The sequence below is a fragment of the Coregonus clupeaformis genome, chromosome 28, assembly GCF_020615455.1.
Source record: "Coregonus clupeaformis isolate EN_2021a chromosome 28, ASM2061545v1, whole genome shotgun sequence".
NCBI lineage: Eukaryota > Metazoa > Chordata > Actinopteri > Salmoniformes > Salmonidae > Coregonus > Coregonus clupeaformis.
Genome location: NC_059219.1, coordinates 12,840,884 through 12,863,177, shown reverse-complemented (window position 1 = coordinate 12,863,177; position 22,294 = coordinate 12,840,884). Strand labels below are relative to the sequence as shown.

At 38.7% G+C, this 22,294-nt stretch overlaps 1 protein-coding gene across 1 annotated transcript in view; it reads right to left on the bottom strand.

Moving 5' to 3' along the window:
- Positions 1-2,955: 2,955 nt before the first annotated feature.
- The window catches only part of LOC121542655 (diacylglycerol O-acyltransferase 1), a 73,553-nt gene continuing 54,214 nt past the window's right edge, over positions 2,956-22,294 (bottom strand). The window contains exons 7-17 of the mRNA XM_041852131.2: positions 8,688-8,816; positions 7,880-7,954; positions 6,893-6,996; positions 6,109-6,147; positions 5,939-5,980; positions 5,790-5,834; positions 5,501-5,613; positions 5,265-5,330; positions 4,972-5,059; positions 3,575-3,637; positions 2,956-3,456 (exon numbers count right to left, since the gene is read on the bottom strand). Of these exons, the coding sequence (XP_041708065.1) occupies positions 3,292-3,456; positions 3,575-3,637; positions 4,972-5,059; positions 5,265-5,330; positions 5,501-5,613; positions 5,790-5,834; positions 5,939-5,980; positions 6,109-6,147; positions 6,893-6,996; positions 7,880-7,954; positions 8,688-8,816 (929 nt within the window). The 3' untranslated portion in view covers positions 2,956-3,291. The remainder of the gene's footprint in view (positions 3,457-3,574; positions 3,638-4,971; positions 5,060-5,264; positions 5,331-5,500; positions 5,614-5,789; positions 5,835-5,938; positions 5,981-6,108; positions 6,148-6,892; positions 6,997-7,879; positions 7,955-8,687; positions 8,817-22,294) is intronic.

Genomic DNA, 22,294 nt, shown 5'->3' with positions numbered 1-22,294 from the left:
TTAATATTCATTTAGTCTCCTGTGATCTTTCAATAAACAAAGTAAGTGATTGGAGAACGGTAAAACAAACTGGTACATTAAACATCTCATACCACACCAGTGAGACACTGTTGGGCTGTAGGGCGAGTATGGACGCAGTTATATTTTCTGGGGCTGGATAAAAATGACCCCCAAGGGCCCTAGAAGCAATACCTTAACATTAAGCAACAAGTGTCATGGTTATCTGAACAGTTGCGAGACTGGTTTCGAGGTCAGAAAACAAATGTAATTTTGGCATTTAGATGAACTATCTCTGTAAGGGGGTAGAGACAATTTCCACATGTCATTAATCATCTCAGTCATTATCCCACTTGAAAACCAGGAGGGACTTTCACTCAATGGAAACGTCCTTTTATAGAAAACCATGTGAAAAGATTAAGGACAACTGGGTCACATCCCATTGAACCCATTGCACAAAAAAATGACATCGGAAAAATACTCCATCTTCTTCTTCTGCCTTCGTCAGTTCAGTAAAGACCCAGTCTGAGGTTTCTGCTTTCTATCAGAACTAGGGTTGCAAAATTCCAGGAACTTTCAATAAATTCCCTGGTTTTCCAGATCCAGGATTTCTGGAAAATCAGGAAATGTATTGAAAGTTCCCGGAATTTTGCAACCCTAATTCAGAGCGACGGTGTAAAAGCTACAGGCTGCAATGAAATACGTGTGGAGGTTCTCCTCCAGGCAGCTGTGAGCACCGTGCGGACGGAGCGTGTGAATAAAAACACAGAAAATGATGACAGTATTGTAAGTAAATACACTACCCCTGGATCACTCACACACAGTAGAGCTGCGTCCCAAAAGGCACCCAATCCCTATATACCGAAGTACTTTGACACCCTACTCCCTATATATTGCACTACGTTTGACCATTACCCATAGGGCTCTGGTCAAACTTAGTGCACTACATAGGGAATAGGGTGCCGTTTGGGACAAAGCCCTCCAGCTGAACCAATGGGAACCACATGATATACAGGACAGGAAAGATGAATGGGACAGGAGGATGAAAGTCTGTGGAGTTTCAGGATGTTATCAGAACCTTTCTAACAGCTTGTCTAAAAGGTGTCTGTTTCATTTGTCAGGGATTAAGTTAGGGGGATGTTGGGGTTGTAGGCTACAGTTGGCAGATATTCAAGGTTGAACACACAGCCATCATCTCTGAATAACACTGAGTTACAGAACAAGGTTAAACACACAGCCATCATCTCTGAATAACACTGAGTTACAGAACAAGGTTAAACACACAGCCATCATCTCTGAATAACACTGTTACAGAACAAGGTTAAACAAACAGCCATCATCTCTGAATAACACTGTTACAGAACAAGGTTAAACAAACAGCCATCATCTCTGAATAGCACTGAGTTACAGAACAAGGTTAAACACACAGCCATCATCTCTGAATAGCACTGAGTTACGTTGTCTGCGTCCCAAAAATGGCACCCTATTCCCTGGTCAAAAGTGCATTATACAGGGAGCCAGCCATTGTTGTCACTCCTTCCCACGACCCCTACATTTAGCAGACGCTCTTATCCAGAGCAATTAGGGTTAAGTGCCTTGCTCAAGGGCACATCGACAGATTTGTCACCTAGTTGGCTCGGGGAGTCGAACCAGCAACCTTTCAGCTACTGGCCCAATGCTCTTAACCGCTAGGCTATCCGCCTGTCTCCTCTCCTCTGCATTCACAGGTGCATGTCTCTAGGGCCGTCAGTCACTAAATGAATAAACATAGTTACATGGTGGCCGCTGGGAAACGAGCCAAGTGCAGTCACTGCAAGGTATCCTTCTCAATTCATTTGGAAAGGAGATAAACAGTTTTGGTCTTCACGTTTAAGACGGAATGCAGATTTACTTTTTGTGAGAGCAAATACACTGTACTCTTTTAAAGGCAGCTTGACAATTATTCAAATCATACACATTATACTGTACGTGTAACTGCATGCAACTTTATGCGGTCTGCAATAGAACAAATCGGCACTCCTGTTCTAATCTAAACCACTATCAGCTGCAGAACATCTTGCAGACTCTGGATCTGAGCAGCGTCACATTGTAGGTCGGGGACAGGAAGTAGAATTACCTGTAGCCATTTCAGGAGTCTTCCTGCTACAGAAGCCATTCATCATACATTCTCTCTGATTGGATGATTCTTGCCCAGAAACGATAGAGGAGAGATTAAAATACATCAACACATGCTATAGAATATAATTATACTTGATAAATGTTGCCACATTAAGAAGTAATAGACTAGCACACCAAGATGGAAGCTTTTTTGTGTGCAAGTTTTGTTATTTCATATGAGCTTCCTAGTAGCTGCCAAGAGGTGGCCCTCTTTCCAGTGTTTTGACTGTGGTGCAAAGACCATGAGTCTCAGTGGCAGATAAAGCAGAGGGAACTGAGAAATACATGATTACATGGTGGTAACAACAAGAAGTCAAATAGGACATAATTCAAATAAATAGAGAAATATATTTACTTGTCGATGTAGTTCTGTCGGCAACATAATAATGGCAAAATTTACATTTAACGGAATAAAGTCAAGAATCAACAGCTGCCGTTTTCATATCTATACATATCCCTCTATACATACCCCAGTAAAACAAGATTACAAAATATTGAGGCTTGAGTGGCACAAAACACATAAATCTCACAAACACACATGTACTGGTTGTGCAAATTTTTGGAGAAACTGGCACTTTTGTCAGACGTGTTTCAATAAGGCATATTCTAATATTCACTAACTATATTGATTATTTCCATGAGAAGTTTGTTATCTTTAAAGAGTAAATCAGCAGTTGAAACAATAACAAAGCGCCTCCCCACCCCTGGTTCGGTAAAAAGCTGAGGGATGGGGCTGGAGAAATGTAATCACTTTTAAATTAATGGACAGAGCTATGGATGCAAGGATTGACCATCCATTATATAAAAAATATAGTTTTAACCATGTTTTGAGGCTATATAGTGTTTGTTTACATTTTCTTTGTTTACAAACATTGGTAAAACAATCTTATATTTTAGGTTCTGATGAGGTACGACTGGTGAACTAAGCTCCTGAGGCATTTATATAAGTTATATTCTTTAAGAATCGATGCTACATATCATTAATTTATACATCCAAAAAGTAATGTAGCTACTGCTGATTCCCCTTTCAGGTGCTTTCATAAAGTACCATACAGTACAGTACATTTCTATCTCTATTTGTCTTTCCTATAAAAGGCTGGCCTGTAGAGGCTGGTACTCTATATCCCCCTGAGGGGGTCATTCAGGTCCACCCCCCGCTGACCCGTCTCGGTAGTGAAGTACATAGTAGTCGTGGACGTACATGAGCACGGCGATTGGCTGGCCAATGATGAGAGAGATCCATACGGCTGCGTTGCCATAGTTACCTCGGAGAAAACGGGCCACAAACCAGGCCAGCGGAAGCTGTAAAGCCAAAGACTCCATTCAGTGAGTAAACAAACACAACATTATTTTTAATGAGTCAAAAACATCTTCAGACAATAGGCTTCTCGATGATCATTTCTCCATTCCAACATCTCACCTGAGACATCATGCCCATAAAAGCCCATGGTCTCAACATCTTCAGTGGAACACTGACCAGGTACTGTGAAGACAACATCAGCAACATTAGGTTTTAGTTTTCAAGAACAGTTTTCCACACAACCATCTCCTTCATCCACAGCGAACAGGAAAATAATGTCTCCACTCCAGATAGCTAACCTATGGAATGACACCCAGTTTGTACAGGACATAAAGAGAACTGAGGTAACAGAACCTGTGGAATGACTGCTGGATGACTATCAAGCCTCACCTCATTGCTCTGAGTGATGGGGAGCTGACAGAACCCTGCTGTATGACCCTCTGATCTACAGATCCCAGTCTCCTGAGATCCCTCATGGCATTACTCAGGGGAGTGCGTGTGTGTGTGTGTGTGTGTGTGTGTGTGTGTGTGTGTCATTACTCAGAGGAGATGGGGGGACTAGTGTCCCACAGGGCCCTGTGGCACTCCGCTCCTCTCTGCTCCGCTCGCTGTCCTCTGAAGGTTACCGTTTAAAACAGCAGCAGCAGCCCCGTCTGTCTGTCTGTCTGTCTGTCCGGGGCGGGGAGAGGGAGGGAGCCGTATCTCTGTGAACCTGCTGACTGAACAGGCTCCTCACCGTACAGTCCTCTTATCTCCTCCTCCAGAAGCACAGTAGCCTGATATGGGCTTGTGTTACACTCCTCTCCTCCTCCTCCTCCTCCTCCTCCTCCTCCTCTCATCCAAGCTACACTACCGTCCCTCTAACACTGACCTTCGTCAATGATGAAGAGTGCTGGATATGAGCCAAGCGCACCCGTGTGTGTGTGTGTGTGTCTGGACAATGGGGAAATATCCCCAGAAAGGGCCCTATTTTAAATGTATAGCCACTGTGCAGTATTGCCACTGTACTGTCAAGCAATAACTATATCTGTGGCCTTTAAAGTATCATCTGACTAGCAATCTCAGCACTTATGAAACTGTATTCCGATAAAATGCAGGATTTCTTCACAAATTGTATAAATACTGTATATCGTCGGTGTCTGATGAAAAAATTGTAACTCAATATTTTCCAATTTAAATGGTTTTACATTTATTGAAAGTGGTAACTAACCTCAATGTACTCTGAACATTTCATGATTTTAGGACCAAGAAAATGTATTCAAAATAGCTTCTAAGTGTCATACTTCTATGTTAGTTCATGGGAAAACATGGTTATTTTTGTAATTTCTTGAAAAGTTTCTGTTTTGGCGATTAGATGTTTTCGTCAGACAGTGATGATATGAGCTGCAGTAGGAGCAGAGTATCCTCATTAAACACCAGCCTGATAAAGCTAACATTCTGTTTCACTTCACAAGGGATACTAAACATGTGCGCAGCGGTCAGTCTGGTTTCACCCGGCTAAGAGCAGAGCACCTTACCTCATGAAAGAAGGCTGAAGCCAGGAACACTGCTGATTGGCCAAGCCACTTACTGACTCCACACTTCAGCAGGGGCTTGTAGAAGTGGCTTTGGGAGAGAGAGGGAGCGAGACAGGAGGTCGCACATCATCAAACACCTCACGTCAGCTTTAAACCAGGTCACAAATAACCAATACATCCCCAAAACATTTCTGCTCAGTATTAACCTCATTACACTGATTCCATACTATAGAATAAGTTATAGGATCTCAATGTTATATATACTATGTGTAGAATGCATTGCATCTACTCACCGAAGGCACCACTTGTGTACTGGAATATTCCAGTTTTGCCAAAAGTATGTGATGGTCTCAGCGTTCCTTCAAGAAAGGGAAAAGTCTCATAGTCATGTGAAGTGATGTATTTTACAGTAGTACATGATATCGACATTTTGCTTTTGTACATCTGAAATGATCACTTCTCCCTCTTAGTAACATACTGGCAATAAACAATGGAACGTAACAAAATAGACCGTACTAATTTCACCTACCACCAGTCTCTGTAAAACTCTCGGTCTCCAAACTGCAGGAGCTCAGCCATAAAGTTCAAGGAGGAGTGGAAGAACCAGTAGAAGAATATCAACCAGAGAAAATGATTGGGCACCTGATGGGAGAGAGAGGACAGGGAAATAATACTGTTTGTATTCAGGACAACATAAAACAACAATAGAACAACGGAACTGTCCAATACTATGTATATGTCATATCTCTCAAGGCCCAAGGGTACTATGAACCATGTTACCATGACCACAATACCACTGTGTTCTCTTGTGTACTTACGGCTAGTCTGAGTAGATGCTCCATCATCATAGGGAGATCCATATCCTACAGGATCAGGATCAATGAAGAAAGAGTGATTGTATTGATAGAGGAAAATAGTACAAATGCTTTAAATGTAAATGATAAATGTACCAGTAATCCTACTTTACCTCGAACGGCTTCATCGAACTCTGAATTATGGGTATCATCCACTGGAGGAGAATAAGAGACCGATGAGGTGAATAAACAGTACAAATCATCAATACAATGACATGCACTGCTTATTCTCAGTAGATGCATGTTGTCACACTATGTAAGTCAATGTCAGTAGAAAACATACCTGCTGTGTTAATCCGACCAATAACTGGGTGAAGAACAGCTGGGAAGAGAGATTACTTGTTTACTTAGCATTTCTCCTCTAAAAATGAATGAAAAATGTATGCACTCACTAACTGTAAGTCGCTCTGGATAAGAGCGTCTGCTAAATGATTAAAATGTAAATGTAAATGTAAATCAAACAAAAGAGCAATACTTGAGTGTCTGTGTGTGTAGGAAAAACGCTGTCTGCCTTTTAGCTTTGGACTTTGTGGTCCTCTGTAGCTCAGCTGGTAGAGCACGGCGCTTATAACGCCAGGGTAGTGGGTTCGATCCCCGGGACCACCCATACACAAAAATGTATGCACACATGACTGTAAGTCACTTTGGATAAAAGCGTCTGATAAGTGGCATATTATTATTATAAGTCTTGGGACCAGAGTGCACATCTCCACAGTAGACCAATAAACCAAGCTAATCTTCTAATGGGGGTTCAGAGAAATTCACAATGGAAGTTGACATTGTTAAATAAGCTACTTATATCTGTTGTATCCATGTTTGCTGTAGATGATTGTGTCAGATTGTATTGAAGAGAATAGATCTTATTATGTAATTGTATTTCTATAATGTGCTCCTTCACATGGGGCTAAACAGGAAGTTGTACCTCCTCTTCTATACCCATAGCACCACATTGGGAAATAATCAGTAGGACAGAACCATGACACATCGACTGTTCAGTCTAGTTTACAGAGTATAAAGCAGCATATTAACAAACCAATGCATAAAGGATGATTGGGGACAGAACTCACCATCTCAAAAAGCCTCCTCAGCAGGAAGCTCATTCGAATCCGTGGAGACCGGGGGAAATTTAATTCATAGCAGAGGGTTGGTGCAAAAACAAAATAATATAAATCTAAAACCACAATGGGAAGAGAGAGAGGAGAGAAGGAGAAAGAGAGAGAGAGAGTGAGAGGAGATAGAGAAAGAAAGAGAGAGTATGTTTATAGTCTGATACAGCTCCAGTAGCAGGCTACAGCAGGATAGGTTGAGGCAGCAGTGATAAGAGTAGGGTCTGCTACAGCAGGATAGGTTGAGGCAGCAGTGATAAGAGTAGGGTCTGCTACAGCAGGATAGGTTGAGGCAGCAGTGATAAGAGTAGGGTCTGCTACAGCAGGATAGGTTGAGGCAGCAGTGATAAGAGTAGGGTCTGCTACAGCAGGATAGGTTGAGGCAGCAGTGATAAGAGTAGGGTCTGCTACAGCAGGATAGGTTGAGGCAGCAGTGATAAGAGTAGGGTCTGCTACAGCAGGATAGGTTGAGGCAGCAGTGATATGAGTGGGGTCTGCTACAGCAGGATAGGTTGAGGCAGCAGTGATAAGAGTAGGGTCTGCTACAGCAGGATAGGTTGAGGCAGCAGTGATATGAGTGGGGTCTGCTACAGCAGGATAGTTTGAGGCAGCAGTGATAAGAGTAGGGTCTGCTACAGCAGGATAGGTTGAGTCAGCAGTGATATGAGTGGGGTCTGCTACAGTAGGATAGGTTGAGGCAGCAGTGATAAGAGTAGGGTCTGCTACAGCAGGATAGGTTGAGGCAGCAGTGATAAGAGTAGGGTCTGCTACAGCAGGATAGGTTGAGGCAGCAGTGATAAGAGTAGGGTATGCTACAGCAGGATAGGTTGAGGCAGCAGTAGTAAGAGTGGGGTCTACCCAGACCTGGGTTCAAATATGTGTACCTGAAAATTGTATTTGAACCCAGGTCTGAGTCTACCTGGGATGGAATGGTCAACTTCTACTGACCTCTGAGGGTCAGATTTCCAGGGTAGGAGACCTGATAGTCCACTCCACTTCCCTTAGACTGCGGTATAGAGGAACCTGTAGAGGAGAGTCAGCAATTAAACATGTATGATTCTCACAGTCACTCTACTTAAAGAACAGCTTAATGTGTACAGTCAACCAGCAGGTGGCAGTGCAGCAGTTAAGGAGCGATGTGGATAGTAGTATTGTAAGTGTGTGTGTTAACTTTTATGTGTAGAGGGTCAAATATCACAAGTTTTCACCAACAGGAAAACGGTTTCCATTAAGGGTACATATACAAACACCCAGCATCGCCGCCTATGAAAAATGAGATCACAGTTGCCATTTCCGTGGAGGCCAGTCAGAAACCTCATTAAGCCCTTTTATTACTAGTCAAAGGTCAGTGTAGAATCCAGGTGACACAAACTCTCTAGGCAAAGCAACTCTGGGAGTCGTCACTGAAGAGCTGAGAGGGCAAGGGTTGAAAGCAAACCTGGTATAACAATATTAGTTTTCTTTCAAATACTTGATTGCCTGGCGCAATGGATAAAAAGGAATAGTCCCAAAAGTACATACTCTGCCCATCTGGCACTCCAGGAAGACTTAATCAAATATAAAGTATTTGAAAAATATCCCTCACACCGCACAAACCTCAAGAACAGAAGTATCAGTAAAATCCGAAGCAGTGAAAAGCCCAGAAAGCCTGAGCCGTATCGATAGCAAAAGCAGTACATCCGAAGTAGTTAAAGAGTAGCAGTGCTGTCGTTGCCCAGTTGCTGGTAGGGGGCATAGAGGACCGTGGAGGACTTACATGAGAGGGAGCGGGCCAGGCTACGGGCTTTAGCATGGCTCATCTCCCTACACCACTTGTTCACATCTTTGTAGGAGTAGAGCTTCAGGAACAGGATGGTGTACACTCCCAGAGCAGACACTCCACCCGCTGAGGACAAGGACAAATGTGCAATGTTAATGATGAGCAATATTTATGAAATATTTGCTGTTAGAATTCATAGTCAATCATATTAAGTGTTGTATGCACAACAGTACAATACCCATTATCCCATCAAATGGAGTTAATGCCGTGGGTGTGGGTGGTTGTAAATTATCTTGATGTGTAGTAGCACAGTGTGCAGTGTAATATATTATCGGACAGTCAACATGAGGTATTCAACATGCACATCACACTGTATAACAGAAAAGCTGTCTCACCTCAAACTATGTCAAGGACAGAATGAATTAAACCCTCCGTTTCCCAGTTAGCGAAGACGTTGGCTTTGATGTGCGGCTAACAAGCAGACCCTAACAAGAAGCTGAGGAATGCTGCCCACCTGGCTCTCACTGTCCTTATCTAGGGCTATCCATATCAGTCAAGAGTTACAACACTCACCATCCTCTCCCTATCACACAAGATGAACGACTGGAAACACAAACGCCCACTCACGCTCAACCACCTACCAGCACTACCGACCGAGGTCCAAGGAAACCTGGCAAGGCCCCCAGGTCCTTCTAACAGACTACTATTGCTTTATCAACAGCAGCCATATGCTGCATGGAAATGGACCGTGCTGGTTACCTAGTAGATGGCATGGGCACAGAGAGAGAGAGAAAGACAGAGACTGTCTCCCTCGCCAAGAGGAGCATCCGTGGCCCACTCCCCTGACCTTGATGTATAAACAGTGGCCCTGCATGAGGTACAAGAGACAGATGGTACATCTTTGTCAGTTCCCGTGGCGACGGCAGATGAGGAAAAATAAAGACTTTTAGGTAAGGAAGGATACTGTAGCTACGCAGTCAACGTCCAGGGAAAGATGATCTGATTTGTGAGAGGTAAAATGAAGATCTTAAAGAAACAAAACCTTCCTATTCTCCTCTAAGAGAATTATTACTAAAAACTCATGACTGTAGGTTCACCTTTGTCTTTTTGCGTGTACAGATGTAGGATCTTAATTTGAGCCAGTTTGCTACAGCAGGAAATTAATCCTGCAGCAAAGGGAAAATTATTATTATTATTATTATTATTATTATTATTATTATTATTATTATTATTATTATTATTATGTGGATATAATTCATGGACATTTGTGTTGATACATTTTTCGTAAGGGAAAATCAAGTCTGAAATATCAAAGTGGAAATGACAAACTTCAGTAATACACAACTTTTAAATGTCCTTCATTGCAGGAATGTTCTCCTGCTACAGGGTGAACAAACTAAGATCCTACATCTGTAAGTCTGTGGGTAAAGAACAACATCACAGACAGTTAATATCATCTTGTGGTTATGGTCAGCTTCCTAAGTTCTGAGTCATGTGTAGCCTACATGAGAGGTTGTTAGCTGTTGTATGTCACCACATGCCATGCTGGCTAGCGACCAGCTTGATGAAGACAGGCAGAGCTGACCTGACATTGACCTGTCTCTCAGCCACTCCTCTTCTGGCCTCATATTCACCTCACTCATTCCTTCCTCTCCCTGTGAGCCAACTGGGACTGATCAAACACTGCCCAACTGATTACATTTAGCTAAAATCACACATGGATAATATAATACTACACTACTGTAACTTCTGTAATGCAACGGATTCCATTACAGGAGTAGATCATAGAATACCACACAAAATAATGACCAAGTCATTTCGTGCAGATAAGATTAAACACTTTAAATCATCAAATAATATGTCTACACACTAACTAAACTAATAGTGAAGACACAGAGACACACACTAACTAAACTAATAGTGAAGACACAGAGACACACACTAACTAAACTAATAGTGAAGACACAGAGACACACACTAACTAAACTAATAGTGAAGACACAGAGACACACACTAACTAAACTAATAGTGAAGACACAGAGACACACACTAACTAAACTAATAGTGAAGACACAGAGACACACACTAACTAAACTAATAGTGAAGACACAGAGACACACACTAACTAAACTAATAGTGAAGACACAGAGACACACACTAACTAAACTAATAGTGAAGACACAGAGATACACACTAACTAAACTAATAGTGAAGACACAGAGATACACACTAACTAAACTAATGTAGTAAAGACACAGAGACACACACTAACTAAACTAATAGTGAAGACACAGAGACACACACTAACTAAACTAATGTAGTAAAGACACAGAGACACACACTAACTAAACTAATAGTGAAGACACAGAGACACACACTAACTCAACTAATAGTGAAGACACAGAGATACACACTAACTAAACTAATAGTGAAGACACAGAGACACACACTAACTAAACTAATGTAGTAAAGACACAGAGACACACACTAACTAAACTAATAGTAAAGACAGAGACACACTAACTCAACTAATAGTGAAGACACAGAGATACACACTAACTAAACTAATAGTAAAGACACAGAGACACACACTAACTAAACTAATGTAGTAAAGACACAGAGACACACACTAACCAAACTAATAGTGAAGACACAGAGACACACACTAACCAAACTAATAGTGAAGACACAGAGACACACACTAACTAAACTAATAGTAAAGACAGAGACACACTAACTAAACTAATAGTGAAGACACAGAGACACACACTAACTAAACTAATAGTGAAGACACAGAGACACACACTAACTAAACTAATAGTGAAGACACAGAGACACACACTAACTAAACGAATGTAGTAAAGACACAGAGACACACACTAACTAAACTAATAGTGAAGACACAGAGACACACACTAACTAAACTAATAGTGAAGACACAGAGATACACACTAACTAAACTAATAGTAAAGACAGAGACACACTAACTAAACTAATAGTGAAGACACAGAGACACACACTAACTAAACTAATAGTGAAGACACAGAGACACACACTAACTAAACTAATAGTGAAGACACAGAGACACACACTAACTAAACTAATAGTGAAGACACAGAGACACACACTAACTAAACTAATAGTGAAGACACAGAGACACACACTAACTAAACTAATGTAGTAAAGACACAGAGACACACACTAACTAAACTAATAGTGAAGACACAGAGACACACACTAACTAAACTAATAGTGAAGACACAGAGACACACACTAACTAAACTAATAGTGAAGACACAGAGATACACACTAACTAAACTAATAGTGAAGACACAGAGATACACTCTAACTAAACTAATAGTGAAGACAGAGACACACACTAACTAAACTAATGTAGTAAAGACACAGAGACACACACTAACCAAACTAATAGTGAAGACACAGAGACACACACTAACTAAACTAATAGTAAAGACACAGAGACACACACTAACTAAACTAATAGTGAAGACACAAAGACACACAATAACTAAACTAATGTAGTAAAGACACAGAGACAAACACTAACTAAACTAATGTAGTAAAGACACAGAGACACACACTAACTCAACTAATAGTGAAGACACAGAGACACACACTAACTAAACTAATAGTGAAGACACAGAGACACACATTAACTCAACTAATGTAGTAAAGACAGAGACACACACTAACTAAACTAATAGTGAAGACACAGAGACACACACTAACCAAACTAATAGTGAAGACACAGAGACACACACTAACTAAACTAATAGTAAAGACACAGAGACACACACTAACTAAACTAATAGTGAAGACAGAGACACACTAACTAAACTAATAGTGAAGACACAGAGACACACACTAACTAAACTAATAGTGAAGACACAGAGACACACACTAACTAAACTAATAGTGAAGACACAGAGACACACACTAACTAAACTAATAGTGAAGACACAGAGACACACACTAACTAAACTAATAGTGAAGACACAGAGACACACACTAACTAAACTAATGTAGTAAAGACACAGAGACACACACTAACTAAATTAATAGTGAAGACACAGAGATACACACTAACTAAACTAATAGTGAAGACACAGAGACACACACTAACTAAACTAATAGTGAAGACACAGAGACACACACTAACTAAACTAATAGTGAAGACACAGAGACACACACTAACTAAACTAATAGTGAAGACACAGAGACACACACTAACTAAACTAATGTAGTAAAGACACAGAGACACACACTAACTAAACTAATAGTGAAGACACAGAGACACACACTAACAAAAACTAATAGTGAAGACACAGAGACACACACTAACTAAACTAATAGTGAAGACACAGAGACACACACTAACTAAACTAATAGTGAAGACACAGAGACACACACTAACTAAACTAATAGGTGAAGACACAGAGATACACACTAACTAAACTAATAGTGAAGACACAGACATACACACTAACTAAACTAATGTAGTAAAAGACACAGAGACACACACTAACTAAACTAATAGTGAAGACACAGAGACACACACTAACTAAACTAATGTAGTAAAGACACAGAGACACACACTAACTAAACTAATAGTGAAGACACAGAGACACACACTAACTCAACTAATAGTGAAGACACAGAGATACACACTAACTAAACTAATAGTGAAGACACAGAGACACACACTAACTAAACTAATGTAGTAAAGACACAGAGACACACACTAACTAAACTAATGTAGTAAAGACACAGAGACACACACTAACTAAACTAATAGTGAAGACACAGAGACACACACTAACTAAACTAATAGTGAAGACACAGAGACACACACTAACTAAACTAATAGTGAAGACACAGAGATACACACTAACTAAACTAATAGTGAAGACACAGAGATACACTCTAACTAAACTAATAGTGAAGACAGAGACACACACTAACTAAACTAATGTAGTAAAGACACAGAGACACACACTAACCAAACTAATAGTGAAGACACAGAGACACACACTAACTAAACTAATAGTAAAGACACAGAGACACACACTAACTAAACTAATAGTGAAGACACAGAGACACACAATAACTAAACTAATGTAGTAAAGACACAGAGACACACACTAACTAAACTAATGTAGTAAAGACACAGAGACACACACTAACTCAACTAATAGTGAAGACACAGAGACACACACTAACTAAACTAATAGTGAAGACACAGAGACACACATTAACTCAACTAATGTAGTAAAGACAGAGACACACACTAACTAAACTAATAGTGAAGACACAGAGACACACACTAACCAAACTAATAGTGAAGACACAGAGACACACACTAACTAAACTAATAGTAAAGACACAGAGACACACACTAACTAAACTAATAGTGAAGACAGAGACACACTAACTAAACTAATAGTGAAGACACAGAGACACACACTAACTAAACTAATAGTGAAGACACAGAGACACACACTAACTAAACTAATAGTGAAGACACAGAGACACACACTAACTAAACTAATGTAGTAAAGACACAGAGACACACACTAACTAAATTAATAGTGAAGACACAGAGATACACACTAACTAAACTAATAGTGAAGACACAGAGACACACACTAACTAAACTAATAGTGAAGACACAGAGACACACACTAACTAAACTAATAGTGAAGACACAGAGACACACACTAACTAAACTAATAGTGAAGACACAGAGACACACACTAACTAAACTAATGTAGTAAAGACACAGAGACACACACTAACTAAATTAATAGTGAAGACACAGAGATACACACTAACTAAACTAATAGTGAAGACACAGAGACACACACTAACTAAACTAATAGTGAAGACACAGAGACACACACTAACTAAACTAATAGTGAAGACACAGAGACACACACTAACTAAACTAATAGTGAAGACACAGAGACACACACTAACTAAACTAATGTAGTAAAGACACAGAGACACACACTAACTAAACTAATAGTGAAGACACAGAGACACACACTAACCAAACTAATAGTGAAGACACAGAGACACACACTAACTAAACTAATAGTGAAGACACAGAGACACACACTAACTAAACTAATAGTGAAGACACAGAGACACACACTAACTAAACTAATAGTGAAGACACAGAGATACACACTAACTAAACTAATAGTGAAGACACAGACATACACACTAACTAAACTAATGTAGTAAAGACACAGAGACACACACTAACTAAACTAATAGTGAAGACACAGAGACACACACTAACTAAACTAATGTAGTAAAGACACAGAGACACACACTAACTAAACTAATAGTGAAGACACAGAGACACACACTAACTCAACTAATAGTGAAGACACAGAGATACACACTAACTAAACTAATAGTGAAGACACAGAGACACACACTAACTAAACTAATGTAGTAAAGACACAGAGACACACACTAACTAAACTAATGTAGTAAAGACACAGAGACACACACTAACCAAACTAATAGTGAAGACACAGAGACACACACTAACTCAACTAATAGTGAAGACACAGAGATACACACTAACTAAACTAATAGTGAAGACACAGAGACACACACTAACTAAACTAATGTAGTAAAGACACAGAGACACACACTAACCAAACTAATAGTGAAGACACAGAGACACACACTAACCAAACTAATAGTGAAGACACAGAGACACACACTAATTAAACTAATAGTAAAGACAGAGACACACTAACTAAACTAATAGTGAAGACACAGAGACACACACTAACTAAACTAATAGTGAAGACACAGAGACACACACTAACTAAACTAATAGTGAAGACACAGAGACACACACTAACTAAACTAATGTAGTAAAGACACAGAGACACACACTAACCAAACTAATAGTGAAGACACAGAGACACACACTAACTAAACTAATGTAGTAAAGACAGAGACACACTAACTAAACTAATAGTGAAGACACAGAGACACACACACTAACTAAACTAATAGTGAAGACACAGAGACACACACTAACTAAACTAATGTAGTAAAGACACAGAGACACACACTAACCAAACTAATAGTGAAGACACAGAGACACACACTAACTAAACTAATAGTAAAGACAGAGACACACTAACTAAACTAATAGTGAAGACACAGAGACACACACTAACTAAACTAATAGTGAAGACACAGAGACACACACTAACTAAACTAATGTAGTAAAGACACAGAGACACACACTAACTAAACTAATGTAGTAAAGACACAGAGACACACACTAACTAAACTAATGTAGTAAAGACACAGAGACACACACTAACTAAACTAATAGTGAAGACACAGAGACACACACTAACTAAACTAATAGTGAAGACACAGAGACACACACTAACTAAACTAATAGTGAAGACACAGAGACACACACTAACTAAACTAATAGTGAAGACACAGAGACACACTAACTAAACTAATAGTGAAGACACAGAGACACACACTAACTAAACTAATAGTGAAGACACAGAGATACACACTAACTAAACTAATAGTGAAGACACAGAGATACACACTAACTAAACTAATAGTGAAGACACAGAGACACACACTAACTAAACTAATAGTGAAGACACAGAGACACACACTAACTAAACTAATAGTGAAGACACAGAGACACACACTAACTAAACTAATAGTGAAGACACAGAGACACACACTAACTAAACTAATGTAGTAAAGACACAGAGACACACACTAACTAAACTAATAGTGAAGACACAGAGACACACACTAACCAAACTAATAGTGAAGACACAGAGACACACACTAACTAAACTAATAGTGAAGACACAGAGACACACACTAACTAAACTAATAGTGAAGACACAGAGACACACACTAACTAAACTAATAGTGAAGTCACAGAGATACACACTAACTAAACTAATAGTGAAGACACAGAGATACACACTAACTAAACTAATGTAGTAAAGACACAGAGACACACACTAACTAAACTAATAGTGAAGACACAGAGACACACACTAACTAAACTAATAGTGAAGACACAGAGATACACACTAACTAAACTAATAGTAAAGACAGAGACACACTAACTAAACTAATAGTGAAGACACAGAGACACACACTAACTAAACTAATAGTGAAGACACAGAGACACACACTAACTAAACTAATAGTGAAGACACAGAGACACACACTAACTAAACTAATAGTGAAGACACAGAGACACACACTAACTAAACTAATAGTGAAGACACAGAGACACACACTAACTAAACTAATGTAGTAAAGACACAGAGACACACACGAACTAAACTAATAGTGAAGACACAGAGACACACACTAACTAAACTAATAGTGAAGACACAGAGACACACACTAACTAAACTAATAGTGAAGACACAGAGATACACACTAACTAAACTAATAGTGAAGACACAGAGATACACTCTAACTAAACTAATAGTGAAGACAGAGACACACACTAACTAAACTAATGTAGTAAAGACACAGAGACACACACTAACCAAACTAATAGTGAAGACACAGAGACACACACTAACTAAACTAATAGTAAAGACACAGAGACACACACTAACTAAACTAATAGTGAAGACACAGAGACACACAATAACTAAACTAATGTAGTAAAGACACAGAGACACACACTAACTAAACTAATGTAGTAAAGACACAGAGACACACACTAACTCAACTAATAGTGAAGACACAGAGACACACACTAACTAAACTAATAGTGAAGACACAGAGACACACATTAACTCAACTAATGTAGTAAAGACACAGAGACACACACTAACTAAACTAATAAGTAAAGACACAGAGACACACACTAACCAAACTAATAGTGAAGACACAGAAACACACACTAACCAAACTAATAGTAAAGACACAGAGACACACACTAACTAAACTAATAGTGAAGACAGAGACACACTAACTAAACTAATAGTGAAGACACAGAGACACACACTAACTAAACTAATAGTGAAGACACAGAGACACACACTAACTAAACTAATAGTGAAGACACAGAGACACACACTAACTAAACTAATAGTGAAGACACAGAGACACACACTAACTAAACTAATGTAGTAAAGACACAGAGACACACACTAACTAAACTAATAGTGAAGACACAGAGACACACACTAACTAAACTAATAGTGAAGACACAGAGATACACACTAACTAAACTAATAGTAAAGACAGAGACACACTAACTAAACTAATAGTGAAGACACAGAGACACACACTAACCAAACTAATAGTGAAGACACAGAGACACACACTAACAAAAACTAATAGTGAAGACACAGAGACACACACTAACTAAAACTAATAGTGAAGACACAGAGACACACACTAACTAAACTAATAGTGAAGTCACAGAGATACACACTAACTAAACTAATAGTGAAGACACAGAGATACACAATAACTAAACTAATGTAGTAAAGACACAGAGACACACACTAACTAAACTAATAGTGAAGACACAGAGACACACACTAACTAAACTAATAGTGAAGACACAGAGATACACACTAACTAAACTAATAGTAAAGACAGAGACACACTAACTAAACTAATAGTGAAGACACAGAGACACACACTAACTAAACTAATAGTGAAGACACAGAGACACACATTAACTCAACTAATGTAGTAAAGACACAGAGACACACACTAACTAAACTAATAGTGAAGACACAGAGACACACACTAACCAAACTAATAGTGAAGACACAGAGACACACACTAACCAAACTAATAGTAAAGACACAGAGACACACACTAACTAAACTAATAGTGAAGACAGAGACACACTAACTAAACTAATAGTGAAGACACAGAGACACACACTAACTAAACTAATAGTGAAGACACAGAGACACACAATAACTAAACTAATAGTGAAGACACAGAGACACACACTAACTAAACTAATGTAGTAAAGACACAGAGACACACACTAACTAAACTAATAGTGAAGACACAGAGACACACACTAACCAAACTAATAGTGAAGACACAGAGACACACACTAACTAAACTAATAGTGAAGACACAGAGACACACACTAACTAAACTAATAGTGAAGACACAGAGACACACACTAACTAAACTAATAGTGAAGACACAGAGATACACACTAACTAAACTAATAGTGAAGACACAGACATACACACTAACTAAACTAATGTAGTAAAGACACAGAGACACACACTAACTAAACTAATAGTGAAGACACAGAGACACACACTAACTAAACTAATGTAGTAAAGACACAGAGACACACACTAACTAAACTAATAGTGAAGACACAGAGACACACACTAACTAAACTAATGTAGTAAAGACACAGAGACACACACTAACTAAACTAATGTAGTAAAGACACAGAGACACACACTAACTAAACTAATGTAGTAAAGACACAGAGACACACACTAACTAAACTAATAGTGAAGACACAGAGACACACACTAACTAAACTAATGTAGTAAAGACACAGAGACACACACTAACTAAACTAATAGTGAAGACACAGAGACACACACTAACTCAACTAATAGTGAAGACACAGAGACACACACTAACTAAACTAATGTAGTAAAGACACAGAGACACACACTAACTAAACTAATGTAGTAAAGACACAGAGACACACACTAACTAAACTAATGTAGTAAAGACACAGAGACACACACTAACTAAACTAATAGTGAAGACACAGAGACACACACTAACTAAACTAATAGTGAAGACACAGAGACACACACTAACTAAACTAATAGTGAAGACACAGAGACACACAATAACTAAACTAATGTAGTAAAGACACAGAGACACACACTAACTAAACTAATGTAGTAAAGACACAGAGACACACACTAACTCAACTAATAGTGAAGACACAGAGACACACACTAACTAAACTAATAGTGAAGACACAGAGACACACATTAACTCAACTAATGTAGTAAAGACACAGAGACACACACTAACTAAACTAATAGTAAAGACACAGAGACACACACTAACCAAACTAATAATGAAGACACAGAAACACACACTAACCAAACTAATAGTAAAGACACAGAGACACACACTAACTAAACTAATAGTGAAGACAGAGACACACTAACTAAACTAATAGTGAAGACACAGAGACACACACTAACTAAACTAATAGTGAAGACACAGAGACACACACTAACTAAACTAATAGTGAAGACACAGAGACACACACTAACTAAACTAATAGTGAAGACACAGAGACACACACTAACTAAACTAATGTAGTAAAGACACAGAGACACACACTAACTAAACTAATAGTGAAGACACAGAGACACACACTAACTAAACTAATAGTGAAGACACAGAGATACACACTAACTAAACTAATAGTAAAGACAGAGACACACTAACTAAACTAATAGTGAAGACACAGAGACACACACTAACTAAACTAATAGTGAAGACACAGAGACACACACTAACCAAACTAATAGTGAAGACACAGAGACACACACTAACAAAAACTAATAGTGAAGACACAGAGACACACACTAACTAAACTAATAGTGAAGACACAGAGACACACACTAACTAAACTAATAGTGAAGTCATAGAGATACACACTAACTAAACTAATAGTGAAGACACAGAGATACACAATAACTAAACTAATGTAGTAAAGACACAGAGACACACACTAACTAAACTAATAGTGAAGACACAGAGACACACACTAACTAAACTAATAGTGAAGACACAGAGATACACACTAACTAAACTAATAGTAAAGACAGAGACACACTAACTAAACTAATAGTGAAGACACAGAGACACACACTAACTAAACTAATAGTGAAGACACAGAGACACACATTAACTCAACTAATGTAGTAAAGACACAGAGACACACACTAACTAAACTAATAGTGAAGACACAGAGACACACACTAACCAAACTAATAGTGAAGACACAGAGACACACACTAACCAAACTAATAGTAAAGACACAGAGACACACACTAACTAAACTAATAGTGAAGACAGAGACACACATAACTAAACTAATAGTGAAGACACAGAGACACACACTAACTAAACTAATAGTGAAGACACAGAGACACACAATAACTAAACTAATAGTGAAGACACAGAGACACACACTAACTAAACTAATGTAGTAAAGACACAGAGACACACACTAACTAAACTAATAGTGAAGACACAGAGACACACACACTAACCAAACTAATAGTGAAGACACAGAGACACACACTAACTAAACTAATAGTGAAGACACAGAGACACACACTAACTAAACTAATAGTGAAGACACAGAGACACACACTAACTAAACTAATAGTGAAGACACAGAGATACACACTAACTAAACTAATAGTGAAGACACAGACATACACACTAACTAAACTAATGTAGTAAAGACACAGAGACACACACTAACTAAACTAATAGTGAAGACACAGAGACACACACTAACTAAACTAATGTAGTAAAGACACAGAGACACACACTAACTAAACTAATAGTGAAGACACAGAGACACACACTAACTCAACTAATAGTGAAGACACAGAGACACACACTAACTAAACTAATGTAGTAAAGACACAGAGACACACACTAACTAAACTAATGTAGTAAAGACACAGAGACACACACTAACTAAACTAATGTAGTAAAGACACAGAGACACACACTAACTAAACTAATAGTGAAGACACAGAGACACACACTAACTAAACTAATGTAGTAAAGACACAGAGACACACACTAACTAAACTAATAGTGAAGACACAGAGACACACACTAACTCAACTAATAGTGAAGACACAGAGACACACACTAACTAAACTAATGTAGTAAAGACACAGAGACACACACTAACTAAACTAATGTAGTAAAGACACAGAGACACACACTAACTAAACTAATGTAGTAAAGACACAGAGACACACACCTAACTAAACTAATAGTGAAGACACAGAGACACACACTAACTAAACTAATAGTGAAGACACAGAGACACACACTAACTAAACTAATAGTGAAGACACAGAGACACACACTAACTAAACTAATAGTGAAGACACAGAGACACACACTAACTAAACTAATAGTGAAGACACAGAGACACACACTAACTAAACTAATAGTGAAGACACAGAGATACACACTAACTAAACTAATAGTGAAGACACAGAGATACACACTAACTAAACTAATAGTGAAGACACAGAGACACACACTAACTAAACTAATAGTGAAGACACAGAGACACACACTAACTAAACTAATAGTGAAGACACAGAGACACACACTAACTCAACTAATAGTGAAGACACAGAGACACACACTAACTAAACTAATGTAGTAAAGACACAGAGACACACACTAACTAAACTAATAGTGAAGACACAGAGACACACACTAACAAAAACTAATAGTGAAGACACAGAGAC